General features: G+C 49.1%; 1 protein-coding gene across 1 annotated transcript; it reads right to left on the reverse strand.

Annotated features, from left to right (window-relative positions):
- Nucleotides 1-10529: 10529 nt before the first annotated feature.
- APLNR (apelin receptor) lies at nucleotides 10530-17771 on the reverse strand. Its single transcript, XM_069628911.1, has 2 exons — nucleotides 16135-17771; nucleotides 10530-10961 (listed from the first exon to the last, which is right to left on the reverse strand). Exon 1 carries the CDS (start codon nucleotides 17366-17368, stop codon nucleotides 16160-16162), a length of 1209 nt encoding a protein of 402 aa, XP_069485012.1. The 5' UTR covers nucleotides 17369-17771; the 3' UTR covers nucleotides 10530-10961; nucleotides 16135-16159.
- Nucleotides 17772-18422: the final 651 nt, after the last annotated feature.

Consider the following 18422-nt stretch of genomic DNA (forward strand, 5'->3'; position numbering starts at 1 on the left):
ACATTACATAAATGGGTATTTGGGTTCATTTCGAGCAAGTGAGATCTAGTGACTAAATTGCTTGCCCTGGAATCGTGCCAATGTTCTCTTACCCTGGCTTTGGAATTAACTACAAAAATGTTGCGATTGTATGTGATTAACAATATCTCACTGTGCTTCACATTGTAAACCTGTGCTAAATAAATAAATACAAATAACTGTACAGTCTTGTTTTTATAGAATTGCACGTTGACACCATCCCTGTGTATCACTTTCTGGTTTCTGTAATCTGCTTCCAGGCTTCCTGAGGCTTGCAGCTTCCCGTGTGAACAGCAAGTCTTCCGGCAATGCAGATTCTGTCTCTACTGTACACAGTCAGGGTTTCCACCCTACCCTCCTTCGGGGCAGGACAATCGGTGCAAGCCTTTGGACAGCGGCTGATTTGATTTGGCAGGGCGCTCTTTTGGCCACACAGGTCCTTTTGGCGCGTCCTGTTGGCCACAACCAGTAGGGTGCAGGGAGCGAGCAGTGCTGCATGTTCCCTAAATCATCATTATAATTGTTCTGTTATAACGCGTAAGCGTGGGATCGGGATTCAAACCTGTGTTGAGTTGCGTTGTCTTGCTTCCAAAACAAACTCGTTGCCCCTGAGCTATCCTTCCTCCCCATTAGATGTAGTGGTTAGGATGACCGTATACTCAAGGAATACACAGTACTCAGGATAAGCTGTACACATGTGCATGTAGCTTGCAAAGATGACATGTGGGACAAAGTAATCTTCAGTTAAAGTTCAGGTTTACTTTCTGAGCGCTGTGTATTCCTTAAGTATCCTGGCATTCTAACCACTACATTTATTAGTGTTTACGGTGACACTGTATTTAGGGAACAAATGGCACTGCTAGGCCCCTGCGTAGGGTGATCAGATTTCTAAAAAAAGAAACCCGGACGGGCCATCGAAATAGAAGTAGGACTAAGGTAAATACACCTACAACTTTAGTCCTACTTCTATGTCGCTGGCCTGTTGCGGGGGGGGGGGCGGCAGGGGGTGTACTAACATGCACACTCCTCTCATTGGAGGAGAGCGCCGGGGAGGGGAAGGGGGAAGGGGGAGGAAATGGGGGCGGGAAAAGAATTTCACGCCCCCCATATCCGAAACTGTGGATGGGGTTTAGAAAAGAAAAAAACTCCCGGACCCCCGGACGTCGGGTTATTTCCCCAGACTGTCCCAAGAAAACCTGGACGTCTGGTCACCCTAGCCCTGCGCCCTGCTGGCTGTGGCCAGTGCAGTCAAAGCGCTGCACCAAAATGGCGGCAACACCGGAATCCAAAGGGCCCAAGCCACGCTGACCTCCTTTTTTATGTTTGCATGCATGGTGGTACTTTACCACCACCTTGTGGCCAAAACAATGCTAACGGGTGGAGATGGAAAGGGAAAAGTTGAGAAGCAACATACATTGATTGGCTACATCAAACATTATTCTTTTTTATGTCCTGCTGGGAACCATGCTTTCTTCTACCAGCATGACCCAGTGCAGACACAAAACAAAAGAAAACTGCATATACCTGTAATTCATTGAGTTTGAGTCACAGTGCTAGTCAGGGGCGCAACAAAACCTACTTTTCGGTGGGGAGGCTTAGTGGTGATGGGAAGGGTCACTTCAGAAAATAGGTGGGACAAACTTGAAGGCTCTGCCCCCAATGGTTCTACCCCTCCTCCCCATGGTCTGGTGTGGGGATCAACTATCAAATAGTATATTTTAAAGAGCAATATGCAGAGAGGCGACATAATCTTTCTTGAAAGTATCAGCTTTAAAGTTTTACTGCATTTGTTCAAGTACATTTTTCTGAACAAACACAGTAAAACTTCAACGCTGCTAGTTTCGGGGAAAGGCTTCCCTTACCTCTCTGCCTAACAAAATGCAAGTGTGCACATAGAGGAGTGCACCTAGGCTAAAATGTAGGCGGCGACTAACCCTTCAAATGTTGGGAGAGGGGCTAACTTCAGAGAAGGTGGAGGAGTGGCAAACTTACTTGTGTAGAGGCATCTAACTTCATTACGCATTCTAATGAGACTATTCTAGTGCAGCTTCAATGTTACAATCAGTTAACTCTCTCCTTTAAGTCTGAAAACACCCACTTCTTGCAGATCCTGAAGGTCCTAGAAAGTATGAAAATGGCAGATGGTGTGCAATGAAAGACTCATTATCATAGCATAACAGGACATTGCAGAGTGTGGGGCAGTACACTGAATGACCCAGACAACTTCAGTGGCTGGGAGCAACAGGGGAGAAAATGGTTGGTTCTACCACAGTCCGCTATACTAGAATCTCTGGTGCACTGACTGGCTGGTGAGACTATGTCTGCCTGTCAAATCAAGTGTCACGAGACTGGGGAGGGCCAGTGAAGCAATAATGTAATTCTATGTGACAGTATTGAAGCCACTAGCAGAGGAGCACAAGGGTACACCAATTTGTCCCTACACTTATTAAAACTGTCCCATTGTAAGGGTGTAAACGTATATAAGCACTCCTATTTTTGCAGTTGAAGTCAGGGTGAGATTACATTATTTGCCCGGGATTACACACTTACGCTAAACAGCGAATCAGGGATTTTAACACACTCTGCAATTTGGGCATGGCCACCTTCTTCCACGCTTTACTTGGAACAGATATTTAAGTTTTGGGTGTCAAGACCTACAACAATGCTGTCATATAGATTTTACTTGCAAAATACACAAATTGCATAGTAAAGCATCATGACCACATGTAAATCCTTATAGCAGCATGTTGGGCCAAAATAATATCAGTGTACCTTTATTTTCCACATCCTGAATGGAAAACTATAAGATGCAAAAGGCAAAATATCTATTTACCCACTTTATTTTCTGCACTTTAAGACAAACAATAAAATAAGTTGTTTCATAAACTCACTTAGATTTGGAGATTCGGCACAAACCTCCAGCGTGTTGTTATGTATGGTTTTAAGGACATTCAACTAAGGATATCAAAGCATACTTTACTTTTTAGCAAATCAAGCTATTAGACGTTGTGGGTATGAACACATGTTCAAAGGGTGCTTTATTGTGTTGCTTGATTTAATTGTCACAGATTTGCAAGGTGACTGGTGGTCTTTCAGTTGGAAATTCACCATCATGCATAAGAAAGGCTATGCTGCTGATGACAAAAGAAATGTGTGGTCGAGTTCATTATGGCACTGGCTGCAGAGCCAGGGATGCAGCCTGTGTGTCTCAAGTGTGCTGTGCGTGTGGGAAACGGGCAGTGCTTGATCATCCGAGCAGATGGTAGATTTGCCCCAGAAGAAACAAAATGCGCCCGAAGCATGTTCCTGGTCCTTTGAACTGTTAAAGGGCATTGAAAAACCAGCCCCTCAGCTAACATTTGGATGGGGGGGGGCTTCAGCCTGGTCAGCTCAATGACGTTGCGCGCCTGGTGTTAGTCCCTCTTCCCCCTTCTGTAACCCCTTTCTTTTCCTCCTCTGAGCCCTTCTTCCCCTTCCTAGTCCCTCTTCTTCTCTCTACGTCGTCCTAGTCCACCGCTCTCTTCCACTTCCTCATACTCGCTTTTCCTCTTCTGTGTTCACCTCCTTCCTCATCAGTCTTCCTCTTACCGCTTCCTTTTCCTCATCCTATCCCCCTTACTCTTCTTCATAGTCCCGCTTCCTAGTTACATTTCCTTATCCATGTCACTCTTCCTTGTGTTTCCTCCTTGCCCTAATCCAGTGGCCTTAACTGTGGGGCTGGTCTCACTAGGGCGCACAGGGAGTCTGAAAGACTCGGATTACGGTGACAGTTTGTATTAGAACACAGCAGTTATAGTTTCTGTGGGGACCAGAAACAATATTTTTTTGGGGGGGCTGTGTGGGGGAGGGGGCTGAGTATACAAAGTGCCACTGCCTTAGTATCTCATTCTCTTACTCTTCTTGGTCAATCTATATTTTCATAGTCCCTTTTCCTCATCCTAGTCACCCTTTTCCACGTACTCATTGTAGTCCTCCATCATCTTCGTCATAACAGGTCATCTGACTCGTCCTACCTCCTCTTCCATGTTCCTTGCCAGGGTTCTGCAATCTTTGGCTCTGCCGATGTTTTGGACTACAACTCCCATCAGCCCTAGCCACCACAGACATTGGTGAGGTATCATGAGATCTGTAGCCCAAAACATCTGGAGAGCCACAGATTCAGACCCCTGTACTAGGCTCTCTTCCTGTACCATGTCCTAGCCCCTTACCCTGAGTCCTCTACCGTGTCCTACTTCCTCATCTTACTACATCCTGTCTGTTATCCAAGTCCCCTTTTCTTCTTTCTCGTTCTAGTTCTTGTCTTCCTCGTCCTATTACCGCTGTCTTGCTCATCATACTCTCTCTTTCACGTAATAGACTTTCTTCCTCTTCCTCATTCTCATGCTAGCCCTTCTTCCTCATTTTACTCCATCTTCGTCCGCCTTGCCCTTCGTCCTAGGCCCTCTTCCTCATCCATGTCTCCCTTCCTCATCTTCATCCTAGTCGCTGTTCTCGTCCTAGACCCTCTTCCTTGTTTGTCCATCACCCTAGTCTCTCTGGATCTTCGTTAACCCCCTTCCCATCCTAGTCCTCTACCTTGCCCTAGTTCCTCTTCCTGATTCCTCATATTTCCTCAACCCTCTTCCCAATACCTCGTCTCGTGTCTCTTTCCTCATGCTTTTCCTGAATCCTCATCCTAGTTTATCTTCTTCCTTCATGCTAGTCCAGTCTCCATCCTACTCCTAAGTCTCTCCATTGCTCAAGCACATTCTCTTGGTCCGTTGCAGACCTGCAGTCTCCCTCTCATATCCCATCTGTATCACATCTTCCATCTTGTCTACTTTTCTCCTTCAATACACCCCTCCTTGTCTTCTCTCTCTTGCTTGCTCGCTCTCTACCCCTTTCTCTGGGGTGTGCTACCACGCTGGCTGGAAATGGCACGAGGGAAGGCCATTTAAAATGTAAAGGCTGCATTGAGTGTTTGTAAGATTGCTAGATGCTGGACGGATAACTTATGTTGCCATCTACGAGAATTTCACTTGGTTATACTGAAACAAACACCCCCAAGACCTGCCTATGGATCTGCTCATGATAGTCTACATTTCACAACTGAGGGTCTCACTTGGTTGGGGGGTTTGAGGCATGCCTGGAACCTAAACTCTGCTATTAAGCATGACACTTGCAGGCAAGCGCTGAATACAAGAGCTGCTTCTGTTGTCCTATGTAAAATGCCGAGGCCCTATTGCTGCTCAAATGTTTCTCAGCCAGAGACAGGCCTATCCTTTACACTAGCACAGCTTCCTTAGAGCAGTTATTATCAGCATGTTTACTTGAAAGTTGATACCCTCTCTGCATGGGCAAGGAAGGTAAATTGGTGGTGGTCTTAGTACTGGGCAATAGTCCCTTTTGCTGCAAATGATAGTTACCAAGCAGTACTCGTTCTTCTACATGTGGTCTCATATCCTGTTTGTATTGTATTTTGGAATGGTATGGTGCTACTTTTTGGCGCTGCAGTAAATGGAATGTTGCTACACTGTTCTGTTGTACAGTCTTTATAAGCCTGGGTATTTGGGTGTTGTAACATTAAAGGTGATGACATACTGTATTGTACAGCCAACAAAGGATTTGTATGGCCCTCCAACTCGGGCTGTGTGTTAGGAAAAACTTCTCTAAGTGCAATTTGCGCTCCATATTATGCACACCCAGACTTTTTGCTTTTGTTTGGATGACCTAACCTGAATTTTTCCAGTGGACTTTTGCTTATTTGTTATGGGGAAACTGATTTGTCAGTCAGACTGTCAGTACTGGGAAACTATGTTTTCCTTAGTCTTTGACTTAGTTTCCATTTCTTCATAACTTTTTATTTGTGCCCCAAGTACCTTACTGTACCGCGCGCAGGAGTATTTTCATTTTATAGCCCTAGACACCCTCTAAGGAATTTTGGTGGTGAGATAAGTAGGCCTAGGAAGAACTGGTAGCAGCAGTTTACTTTACTGGTATTTTTACTTCTTTTTATCATACTATACCGCGTTTGGTCCCTGACGGTGGCCGGTGCCGAAAATGGCCGTGCCACAAAGTCTTTTGTTCTGTCCTTTGGCCGTCTTCCCCTTAAACTTCCCCAGGTCGAGCTGACGGACTTCCTTATTTGTGCATGCAGGCTCTCGCAAAAACTGCATCGGTCACGGGCTCCTACATGTCACGTGTGCTATTGCCCAGGAAGAGGGTTGGGACTACCTGGTCCCAATCCACACTACTTGTGCCAGGATGTCTGCTGTGCCTGAATTACTAAGACCAATGTGGGCCGTGATTGGGTAACGCCTGGAGTGCATGCAAGAGAGCAGACGTTCCATTGGCTGTCCAAATCCAAGCACAGCTCGATTTTTGGATAAGAGAAGTGGCTCTGCATCCATTCCAGGTCGATCTACCATGGTTCATGCCGAACTACGAAAGGAGCCAAGTATCCTGTAAGCCGAAGCAGACCCGTTGACCCGCCGGAGACACAGTGGAAGGTTTGGCACCCTGAACCTGCTGCTGTCCTGTCTGACCCCTGCTTTGTCATCGATCTTAGAAGGCCGGCAAGGGCGCTTCGAACCTTTGGAGTAGTGGGAACAACTACTCTCGACACCTCCTGATTTCCTGCCAAAAGAGCCTTCTCAGAAGTGCTCCTGGACCGTCCAGTGAACGGACCAGCTCAACTGCGGGATATTGCAAAGGAGCGCCGCCGCCCGAGTTGCGACTCGAAACTTTGGGAATCGCTAGCTTGTGGTCCTCGGCCCTCTCCTGCCAAATATCAAAGGCCTAGCTCCTCTTGGTCACGAATTAAGAGAGTGCCCCACACCACGAGCATGTGCGGTCCCCCTGTCACTACGCTGTGGTGTCGATCGCTGTGGGTGTCTTACCTGCCTGCTCCCCTGAGTCCTGCTGCCCCAGAATTTTCTTCGTCCTCCCTTCATGAGCGGAGTAAAGGCTACTGTCCCACAACGGACGACCGTCCTGTCCCGCAGCCCCTGAGAGCCGGAACGACGAGCAGCGGCAGGGTTTAAGCCTACCAGCGACATTGACTGAACTGGCGAAGTTTGGCACGGGGTGTGCCAAGGGGTAGTGAGTACTTGCTTAACTTACTGGTGGCCCCTGGCACATCCATTGTACTTTTATGCACAAGGATTCCTTAAACGATTCTCACTTTGGCTCGGATAGACTGCGCTCCCTAGCCATTTCCGAACCTCGAAAGTCACTCTGCCTGCAAGGGCAGACCCTCCTCGAATATTAGGACTTTATTCTTCATCACCTCAAGTCCCTTCCTGAAGAGGTACCATTTTTGCTCTTTGCGCACGGCCGCGCGTTGTAACGCACTGCTGTGCTTTTGAGCAGAAGGCTCCCCACTTCGTATGGTCTGACTGCTTAAGTTAGGGATTGGACTCTGAAGTCTGCCCAATGCAATAATTGTGTCAACCCCCCCTTCTGTTACAGGTTGGGGATGTGTTTTCCCCCCATCTTGCATTAGGCTAAAAGTGATTGTATATATGTTAAACAGTGATACGCTTGTGTGGTAATTCTGTGGTTATATGTGTTTGATTATAAGGCCTATAATAAAAGGTATATATCTTTTTGATAAACAATGTTCGAAGAGTATTCTGTGACTCGTTCTGTGTGCTCATTGTGGGCTTCCGAACACTCTCACCCCTCCTGAAACCTAGTCTTAACTGCCCACCAACCTACCTTGATTGGTCTGACTTGTCCAGAAGGTTCCTCTGTTCCACTAAACTAGGGTGGCCTCCTAAAATTCTGTCCACCAGGTCAGAGTAAATCCATCTTAACAGTGTGTAAACAGCAGGCTTCATGCCTCAGCTGTCCAGGTAAAATGTAAAACGTTAGACGTTTTTAATCAGGCAGCAGATGTGTATTATAGTAGTCACCTGATGACTGGCCCTTCCGCTGGCATGTTCTTTGAGTTGGGCCTGCTCTTTTTGAGTCTGACCCAAAGGCATATAAATGTAAAATGTAGTTCACAATTGCAAAAAATCAAAACTTTTGGCTTTTCCAACGCTTCTTACACAAGTAGGTAACTGTGGCTGAAGGGCAGTTTTATGACAAGTGGCGCCTGCCGTTGATTCTCAGAAGGCTACCGCGAGAGCAGGCACAAGGCACTGCACTCGGGTGGAAACCTACAAGTTGAATCCATTGAGATAGTGTGGGGTCCCCTCAGCTCTTCTGTGTAATGAACAGGACCCAAGAGCAGACCTTGTGGCGTTGCGGTTTCCGGGTGTAGTTTACTGATGCACGCTGTTGTTATTGGCACTATCTTAACCATGCAGGGTCACCTATCAGAGGCGTGTCCAGGGAGTGGCCTAGGGTGGCACATGCTACCCCTGGAATCTGATTGCCCAGCCCAGGTGCCAACCCCTTATACTAAACAATAATTATCTGTTTGTGCGTTCGTACTTCATCCCACCCCTGCATAAGTCAATGCCCCACTTGGGCCACCCCAGTCAAAAGAGTCGGGACACGCCGCTGTCCCCAATCACTGAAAAGAAGTTGAACATGAGCATGTCAGTCGCTATATTAGCACCAAAATAAGTTCCTTACCAGCAGATACTGCCCTCCGTACATCCCCTCACGGTCGAGGTGTTCCTACTAATACAAATATCCCCTGTAAAACATCTCCATGGTGCTAGGTTTGAGCAATATCAAAAATAAAAATACAACGTTACCAAGCAGGCACAGAATGTTCATATTTGTACTTCTTTTTTTAATTTTATTTGACGCTTTTATAAAAACATACATTTCATAGTATCTCTTTCCATTCAAACATGCCAATCAAAAAGGAAAATAAACGAACAAAAAAGATCAGCACAAGACAATATTTACAGAATTCTTAGGGGAGATGCGAGAGGGCTGGAAACGGCGTCCTATTTACAGCTTTGGTCTGTGGGGTGTGTTCGTGGGTGCGTGGCTGTCTGGGGCCACAGAGTTCAAGGCTTCTATCGTGCATGACTTTCTCACCCACTCTATGTCACCCGGTGGGCAGAGTGTCGCACGAGCTGAGGCTTTCGTGGAGGGAGAGGACGTCCGTTAGTCCCGTGACAAACAATGGCCAATCAGAGTACTGCGTTGGCTCGCGCTCGCTTGGGAGGGAATGAACATTGGATTCGAGAACCAGTTCATACTGACGTGTGTAAGGCACTGACAGGTGCAGAGTGCTGAGTCATGTAAGAGGGAATCTGACAGTGCAAAGGGGCCGGCCGAGACTGGGGAGGGAGGTGTTTTTCAGTCCTCGTATACTGCACAGGCGGAGGTGGTCACTGTGGTGGCAGCTTTCTGGACGTGATGACTTACGAGCACACGGTCACTGCGTCACTCTGAATACTAGCACCAACAGCATGGCGTTATGCTAGAAACCATTGACATCATCATAAGGAGAGGGTATAGGGTGGTGTGCCAGTCTGAAAAACGCCTCCATCACAACTAGGAACCTAGGACGAGCACCAGGCACCTATCAGTTAGGGCATTCGCCCTCTGTCCATGTGCAACAGAGCACTGGGGGAGTGGGGGTCCTGGAGCTCGCACTGGAAGTGTGCTCGTGATCTTTTAACAAGACACACATTTCAGGGCCTCCATTTGCCTCACTACCTCACCCCCACCCCCCTTCTCCTTTCTCTTTAGGGTCATGCTGAAGTCATGTTTGCTCAGGCCAGCCATACATTCCTGCACAGTTAGGCGTCATTTGCAAGGATGTGTGAGGAGATCTTGAAGTGGAGGTCGAGAGGGAGAAATTTGAGAGAATGTAGGTGGACAAAGAAAGGGAGGATCGAAAGAAAATAACGAATGAAAGAGAGGAAAACTGAAAAGAAAGATTGAAAGGGAAGAAAGGGCCGATTGAAAGGAAAGAAGAGAAAGATAGCAAGTACGTGAGAAAGGACGGGCGGTAAGAGACACATCTTTGGTATTTCAGTGTAAATTGTCTGTGCCCCTGCGCAACAGTTCTGGGTGGGTTTGAAGGCCACTCTCTACTTCTCCCCTTTTTTAATTCAACGTGCGATTGGTCCTTTACAGCGCCCGCCAAGAACATCCCGTCCTTGGCCCTTAATCTACTACGTTTAAGGATTTGGTGTGCTTCTGAAGGGCTTGGGAGAGAAGTGTTCACTGCAGTGCAGGCTTTCTTCACCGCTGTTCATCTCGCCGATGAGTTAAGGTAGTGCAGGTTTCATACTCATCCAGTCATGGGCCTCTTTGCAGAACGGTGGGCACTACATGCCAGTTGTGATGATGGCACTCCTTTTCGAAGCGACACTGGAGGAGTGTAGTGTGGCAGTGGAGGGAGTGGAACAGGAAACAGACTAATGTGGCAGACGTCGCCCCAGCCCTACTGGCCTGTCAGATGCCCTGGGTGGAGGGGTGCAGGTCTGTCATTGAAGTTTCCATTGTGAGTGGGCGTGAATGTGTCCAGTGGCATCAAGAAAGAGACATACGCTTCGGGCCACCCCATCCCCCTGTACCCCACTCAGGCCCACCCCCCCCCCCCCTCCCCCGCCCCCTCCCTTCTTAGTGCAAAATCCAGGACTGGATTGTGGGGCGGACTGGTTCATGAACCCCTGTAGTTCTCAGCCTCAGATGGGTCCGTCCACAGGGTCCCCCTTTACAGCACTGCCGGGGTCCAGGTTTCACCAGGGTATTCCCTAGCGGTGGCAGGGTGAAAGGGCACCTGCGTTCAGTCTAGGGAAAGACGTGGGCTCTCTGTGAGTTTCAGGTGCCACGTGGCATTGGAGTCTGGCATCCAGGCTGGCAAGCCCAGCTTGGTCCTGGTTCGGTCACGTGGCGGCACAGTGTCCTGCAGGGCGTGGGTCCACTGTCTGGCACGATGGGGGTCCAGCTGGAGTCCGGTTTATAGTGCCTGTGGCCGGATAACGAGGGCCCGTGATCCGTCTGTGCTGATTCAGCTGGGCTGGCAGTGGGGGGCCGGTAATCTGCAGAAAGAGACGTGGGGTTAGATCTATAGAAAGAGACAAATGGGCACGAGATGATCACACACTGTTGTCAACAAGGCACACTGTGCAAGCCGTAAGTGGGGGGAGTTCCAGACATGCATGCGAAGGGCAAATGGACTCGGTGTTAGGGTGGGGGCGTGTATGGCGCACATGCTGAGGGGAAAACAGCAGGAGCACCAGTGATGCCCAGTAGTAGGACCTGTAAAGTGCATTGAGGGTGTGCGTGTTTGAAATGAGACTTTATTTATTCCCCTGCTATTCCCTTGGTGACAGTAAAGGCGATCTTAAGCAGCAGGATACACCAGGTGGAGGTTTGAGTAATGGGGGTCAGGGGGGGATAGCAGGAATGAATGGGTGATATCAGTGTGTGCTTAAAAAGCATTATATTTAAGGATTCTTTGTGGCAGAATATGACTGCATGGGTGGCTATGGGTATTACACAATGCTACCCCTCAAAGCATAAAGGCAAACACAACCATGTGTGGAGATACAATCAGGCGTGTGGTGTGACGGTGTATGTTATGATATGTTGATCTATACCGTGCACCGTTGCCATTTCCATGGTCTTCAGGCGCTCTCATGTACCTGGAAATTAAAGTGGGTGGGGTTGGTTAGTGAGGGAGAGAGGGATGGAATAGAGGTTGTGCTCCTCGGTTGACGAGTGCAGAAGCAGGGGAAACTGGCGTCTGGGCGTGTGAGGTTTCTGGGGGTGCTTTGTTTTGTGCACTGGGGCTTGTTGCATCCGGATGGGCGGCGGCCTGTGTTTGTGTGGTTTGATGTCTGGTGTTATTTGGTTTGTAACTTAGTTAGAGAGGGATGTGCAGTTTGCTTGTTGCTGTTGGTTGGTTCGCTAGTAGCCCTCTGGGCGTGTGTGGTGAGTAGGGGGTGTGGGAGTGTGGAAGAGAAAAAGAAGATGGTAAGTGGGTTTTGGGTGGTCTCTGTAGTGTAGCACATCCACAGTTATAAGTCCCTACTAACATAAAACACAAGCATGTGAAGAATGACACTAATGCAGGGAACTCTGCTAAGCAATAGACAATGTTTCAGTTTACTCGTTGCTGTAGCTGGACTTCTTAAGGGTGGAACTAGTAATATAAGGATAGGAAAAAACACATGCATACTGTGACCCCCGGACAGCTCTAGAGTTTGTACAGACATGAGAAAGGCATTTTCTTCTTTTTTTCTGAAGTGGTTTGTTTCCTCTGTTACACCTGTGACCAGAATGCCCTCTAGGGAGGGAACTTCTCTGACAAGAGCATGCCATCAAAACCTTATCAAATTATAATAGCAACTGTCTTTAGAACCTCCTCTGGTAACAAAAATCGCTCTGATAGCATGTGTCTTCAGAACCTCTGCTGAAAATAGGAACCACTGCTTTTAGAGCCACACCTGTTAGCAAGAACCCAGTGCTTTAAGTGGGCCGGGGCTGGTCCCCGGCAGTCTCCTAAAAGTGGGGTTGAGCTGGGGCCCTGCCGGGGTCCCCCGGTCCCACCACAACATTGGCGGGGTGCATTATTCCATCGCGCCTGCAGCCACAATGGGTGATGCGCCCGCCATTAGGTCAGGCAAGCTGACAGAAGTACCAGCCAGCCACAATTTATCCCTCAGCAAACCTGGGGACTCCTCGACATATTTCGAGGTTTATAAAAGATGGCTTGAAAAGTGCACAATTCAAACCATCTTTTATAAAGCTTTGCTGACGGACAAAGTTGCCTCAGGTTTTGTCCGTCGGAAAAGCTTTATAAAAGATGGATGGAATTGTGCACTTTTCAAGCAATCTTTTATAAACATAGAAATGTTTAATAAATATGGCTTGGAAAGTACACAAACCATAAGGTATGCATACAAATATACAAATGCTATATATGTGTGTGCATACCTTACTATGGTTTGGGTACTTTTCAAGCCACCTTGAAGTACACAAACCATAGTAAAGCACACAAATATATAAATGTAAGCATTTATATATTTATGTACGTACCTTAATATGGTTTGTATACTATGCAAGCCATCTTTTATAAACATAGAAATTTGTTACATATTTCTATGTTTATAAAAGATGGCTTGCATATTACACAAGCCATAGTAAGCTATGCATACAAATATATAAAATGGTTGCATACCTTACTATAGTTTGTGTACATTTAAAGGTCACGCTCATCCTACAAGCCACACACCCAAATGAGGACCCTCCCGCCCCCGCGGGCTCCCCCTCCATTTCTTACCCCACTTAAAGCCCTGCAAGAACCTCACTCATTAGAGCCCCCTCGGGTAACAAAAACCCTTTGTCATTAGAGCAGCTCCCCTTAACCATAACCCCCTCTAAAGAACACGCCATTGGTCCCTCCTTTGATAATTAGAAACTGTTGTTAGTACCTCATATGATTACAACAGCCTTTCTCCTTAGACCTTCCTGATAACGAAACACTTGTGCATCAAAACCTGAACTCTGCTGAAGAACCAGACCTTAGAATCTCCTCTGATAAAGAGAACACCTACCTCTGGAACCTAATCTTAGAACAAGAACCTCCCTCATTAGAGTCCCATTTAATAAAAGAAGTGTCTTTCATGGGAACCTCTCCTGGTGACGAACAGAACCTCCTCTGAAGAGTCTGGCATTTAACGCCTCTCTGATCAAAAATAACCTTGTTCATTAGAACCACCGCTGTTAAGAAGAAACTCTGTCATTAGAACCTCTCCTGATAACAACTATAACGTCCTCTGAAGAACTTATCATTAACACCTTCCCTGATACAAAAATAACGGTTCATTAGAACCATCTAAGTTAAGAAGAAGCTGCCATTAGAACCTCCTCCGATACCAAGCACCTTTCATTAGAGCCTTTCCTGGTAAGAATAATATGACCCGGCAGCCTGAGTTAGGGCCCCAGCAAAGCGAGGGCAGTTAACGAGGACTCTGGGACGTTACCCCCGGTATAGCCCGTGGTAGGGGTTAAAAACTCCATTAGAACCCTGCTTTGTTCAATGAATGAAAACACTTTGCCAAGATGGCCGCCATGGTTGTAGAAGGTGAGGCTCCGGAACCCCTCTTCCATTACCATGGTGGCCGGAAAAGAGAGATGCAGTGAAGCGGCTGCGGTAGCAGCTGGCAACGCTACTGCCACAATCATGTAAGTGGGGTTGGGATGATTTTTTTTCAAAAGAGAAAGGGTGGGTGTGTAGAAGATGGCAGAGCGGGGAGGCGGAGGCAGCCAACGGGTTCCATGGAGCACAGGTTAAAATTGGGATTATCAGCCCGTGAACCAAGGAACCTGATTGGCTGTGCCCCCACACCCCGGGTGTTAATCTTGTACATGGACCGCATCCGATAACATAAAACTCTGATATTTGGGCATCCACTGGTCTCAAGAAACAGTTATGAGGACCTAACACGAAATTGTTTTAAGCCCATCTTCTACAAGAACCTGTGATAAGAGCCCCCTCTAGTAACAAGGTTTAGCCATAAGAACCTCCTCTGAAATCTAAAATCTGCTATAAAAACCTCCTGTGATGGGGGAATAAGGGTTGGATGTAAAGAAGCACCCTTACTTACACCTTGTAATACTTGTTTCTAGGATCATTTGTCTACCACTGGATGTCGATGTTTCATTATTTTTTTCAACGTCTTAACTTGGACACAATTGGGCCTCATTACGAGGTCGACGGAAACCCAGCGCCTGATATCCCAGTGCTACCGGGATATTACAAGTCCCGGCAGTCCAGGATGTCAGGTGACGGGAACTGTAAGTCCCCATTCCCGTGGAGCCCCATAGGACTCAATGGGAACGGGGACACAGAAGCACAGGCACCGTTGCCAGTGCTTCCGTGAAAACCATGCCTGCAGGGGCCGGTGCTCCCAGCTACCGGGAGCCCCAGCAGGCATTCTCGTAGTCTGGCGGTCCGGAAAGGGTTCCAGTACGTTGCTAACGGCACCCTTATTTTAGGACCGCCAGGCTTGTAATGAGGCCAATGTGCTACAATGAAAAGGAAGATTACTAAAATTCCAATGAACGGCGTGCACTTGGGAGTCTGGAGGGAATGAAAGGGAAGATTTCTCAAATTCCAATGAACGGCGTGCACTGGCGGGGGTGGGGGGGTAGGGGACACTCAAAGATTTGGGCAAGTACTACAGCTGATGTGGAACGGAGAGGAACAGAGCACATGGTTTAGAAACGTATGACTAGGAGGCAGAGAGATGAGTTTAGGAGCTCTGTTACTGGGCGAGTGTGTGGACAGCTTGCTGCCCACATCTCCAGTGAATGCGATTGGTTTAATACTCATCTGATGCTATCATTTAACTCATTTATTTATGTATTTATTGGTCACTTGTAAGGCGCACTATACAGCAAAAGTGTTTCAAGGCGCATCAAGACAAGGGGGAGAGGGGATTATGAAAGAAGTCCATGATTCTTATGTACTAATGACAATCACTGTAATGACAATAGTTTAATCAATGTGTTGGATAAATCACATATAGTGTGTTCTTATAATTTCGATTCCATCTTTGAAAACAACCTAATTCCAAATGGCTGATAGTGACATCTACAGGTGAAGAGCATTATTGCTACTCATCTTTTTATTTACATTACTGCAGACAAGCAATGTGGTTCAGGGAGTCAGATCGGAGAGCCCCTGCTCAAGGGTAATATTTGAAGACTGTCAGGACTGAGCCCTGGCTAGCCCCAGCCCACTTACAGCCCTGGTGCCGTACATTTGAAAAGGCAGTGGAAACACTTCTCAACTGACTTGCCAAACCTCTGCGGGTCTACATTGACCTGAATAACCCAGCTCTGGCACTTCATTGACTATTATAGGGCAGGGCCCTCCCTTCATTACTGCATGGCTAGTATGTGTAGACCAGTTCTGCACTTCTTCATAGCATTACTACTACACGTTATAGCGTTATAGGACAACATCGGCATGGTCCTGGAAGGCTGCTAAGCATTTGATAGAACAGTGAGTGCAATTTTGAGTGGTATTTGGATTAGGGTAGAGCTTGCCGTAGAGCAAACAACGTATTCTTCCAATGCATGTGTTGCACCCGGGCAGGTCTTCCTCCTCACAGTCCTTCCTCCATGCGAGGGACTGTGGCGAGGAGGTAATAACACATTTCCAGAAAGCCAGCAAAGGCGCCCATTCGCACGGACTCCTACCTGCTTCTTTGGTTGCGGGGCGGGCTCACATCTTGCAGGGGATGAGGATCTCCTCCGTCGGGGTGGCCGGGGGCACCTTGGTCTCCCCGGACTGCTTGCCCGCGTGGCTGCCCGACGAGACGCTGCCCGACTTGTCGTCGAGGCGCGAGCCGGGCCGGCCCCCGTGCAGCGGGAGCAGCTTGCCGCACGAGAGGATGGCCAGGCACTGCTCCCGGAAGCGGGTGTCGAAGAAGGCGTACAGGAAGGGGTTCAGGCAGCTGTTGACATAGGCCACGCAGGTGGTGTACGGGTGGATGTTGCTCAGGAAGGCGTGGAAGCCGCACGACCAGGGCAGCACGTCCAGGTCCATGAGCAGGTAGACGGTCTTGACCAGGTGGAAGGGCAGCCAGCAGGCCGCGAAGCAGACCACCAGCGTGGTGATGATGCTGAGCAGCCGACGCTTGCGCAGGCCTTCGTGGCGCTGCCGCTGGAAGTGGCTGGAGATGGTGCGGCCGATGAAGGCGTAGCAGGTCAGCATGACGGCGAAGGGCACCACGAAGCCCAGGAGGGTGGACGAGATGCTCAGGCCGGCCACCCAGTAGAGCTCGGTGGCCTTGTTGGAAACGCCAGAGTAGTCCATCAGGCAGCTGGTTCTGTCCGGGTTTTCCTGTCCCTGGCCCGTGCCGCGGAACACGAGGGCGGGCAGGGCCAGGACAGTGGCCAGGACCCAGAGGATGGCCGTGGCCACCAGGCCACTGATGCGCGAGCGCAGGCGCCCATTGGTCAGCGAGTGGACGATGGCCAGGTAGCGGTCGAAGCTGAGGCAGGTCAGGCAGAAGACGCTGGCATACATGTTCAGGGAGACCAGGTAGCTGCTGAGCTTGCAGGCCATGGAGCCGAAGGGCCAGTGGTAGCCCAGGGCGGCATAGATGGCCCAGAGGGGCAGTGTCACCACAAATGCCAGGTCGGCCAGCGCCAGGCTGGCGATGAAGGTGTCCGCCGAGCGCCGCTTCTCCGTGTTGCGGTAGATGGTCCACAGGACCAGGCCGTTGCCGGAGATGCCCAGGAGGAAGACCAGCAGGTAGATTATGGGCATGAGGATGTGGGTGGGCGCCCAGTCCTCGTAGCCACAGTCCGTCTCGTTCATCTTGTCACTGTCCCCATAGTTGTAGTCTGAATCGTCGCCAAACTCCAGCCTCAGCTCCGGGAGGGCGCTCATGGTTTGCAGCGTGTCCAGGTACAGCGGAGCGCTCATCCCGACCTTCTCCCAACGCGGGGAGTGCTGTCCTGGGGGAATGTCCGAAATCAAGGCAGCCTTCTGTGTGTGTCTCGCGGGCTCCTACCAGTCCAGGCTGGGTGGGGGATTCTCCAGCCAGAAACCCCTGCAAAGCCTCGCTCGCTGTTCCGCTATCCCATGGGGTGGCCCCACTTGCTTCCTCCTGCTGCTCGCGGTTCCTCCGCTGCCCCAGTTTATCCTCTGGGTACCGACAAGTAATCGCCGAGTTTCCAATGGGATCTGGAAGTCTGCTCCACTCCACTGTCTCGGGCAGGGACCTGCAGAAGGGACTGGACTTCGCTCTGTCGCTTGAGCTCTGTGCTGTAGAAGCGTGTGCGCGCCCCTGGCCTGGCCCAAGACCTATGTGCAGTGTCTGAAGACACACCCCTCCCTTGAATGTAACATCTTAGCCTCTCATCCCCCCGTTACCACCTCCCCTTCTCCCTCACACCCCTTCAAGGAGCAGTTAACCCCTGCAGTGCTCCGGGGAAGTGACAGCTTTACTTTGTACACACGGGGGGGCTGGCAGCTCGTATTTCTCTGCCCGCTCCTGCTTTTCCCTCCGTGTACCCCGTCCCGCGCCACTTGCCTGCCCCGTGGTGTCCGCGCACTGCCCCTCATTTCTCTCGCCTGTCACTGCTTGCACTTGACAGTGTGTGCACAGCACATTAACACCGACTGCTTCTGGTCTGCCTGCCTCCGTCTACTACTACCTGCCTATCAAAACTCGGCATCGGCCGGCTCCGTTTCCATAGGTGCCTTTCTGTGCACGTGCGTGCCTGCCTTTCTATGCACGTGCGTGCCTGCTATCGTGTGCTTCGTTTCCCTGCACGCCTTTGCCCGCACACTGCGTCGCTCTTTCTTATTCGCTGCCTACTTCTGTATTTTCCTTTTTGCCCTGACCAGTGGTAGAAGTGTACTGAAAAAAAGTAGTGGAAGTGGGGTCTCGGGACAGGAGAGGGTAGGTGATATGATATGATATGGCATTTATAACGCGGCTGCACACAAGTGTTTCTAGGCGTGACAAGACAAG

The sequence above is a fragment of the Ambystoma mexicanum genome, chromosome 12, assembly GCF_040938575.1.
Source record: "Ambystoma mexicanum isolate Mex_15411 chromosome 12, UKY_AmexF1_1, whole genome shotgun sequence".
NCBI classification, from domain to species: Eukaryota; Metazoa; Chordata; class Amphibia; order Caudata; family Ambystomatidae; genus Ambystoma; species Ambystoma mexicanum.

What these genes read in the sequence shown, in the direction of transcription:
- APLNR (XM_069628911.1), bottom strand. Translation starts at nt 17,368, where the DNA reads ATGAGCGCTCCGCTGTACCTGGACACGCTGCAAACCATGAGCGCCCTC.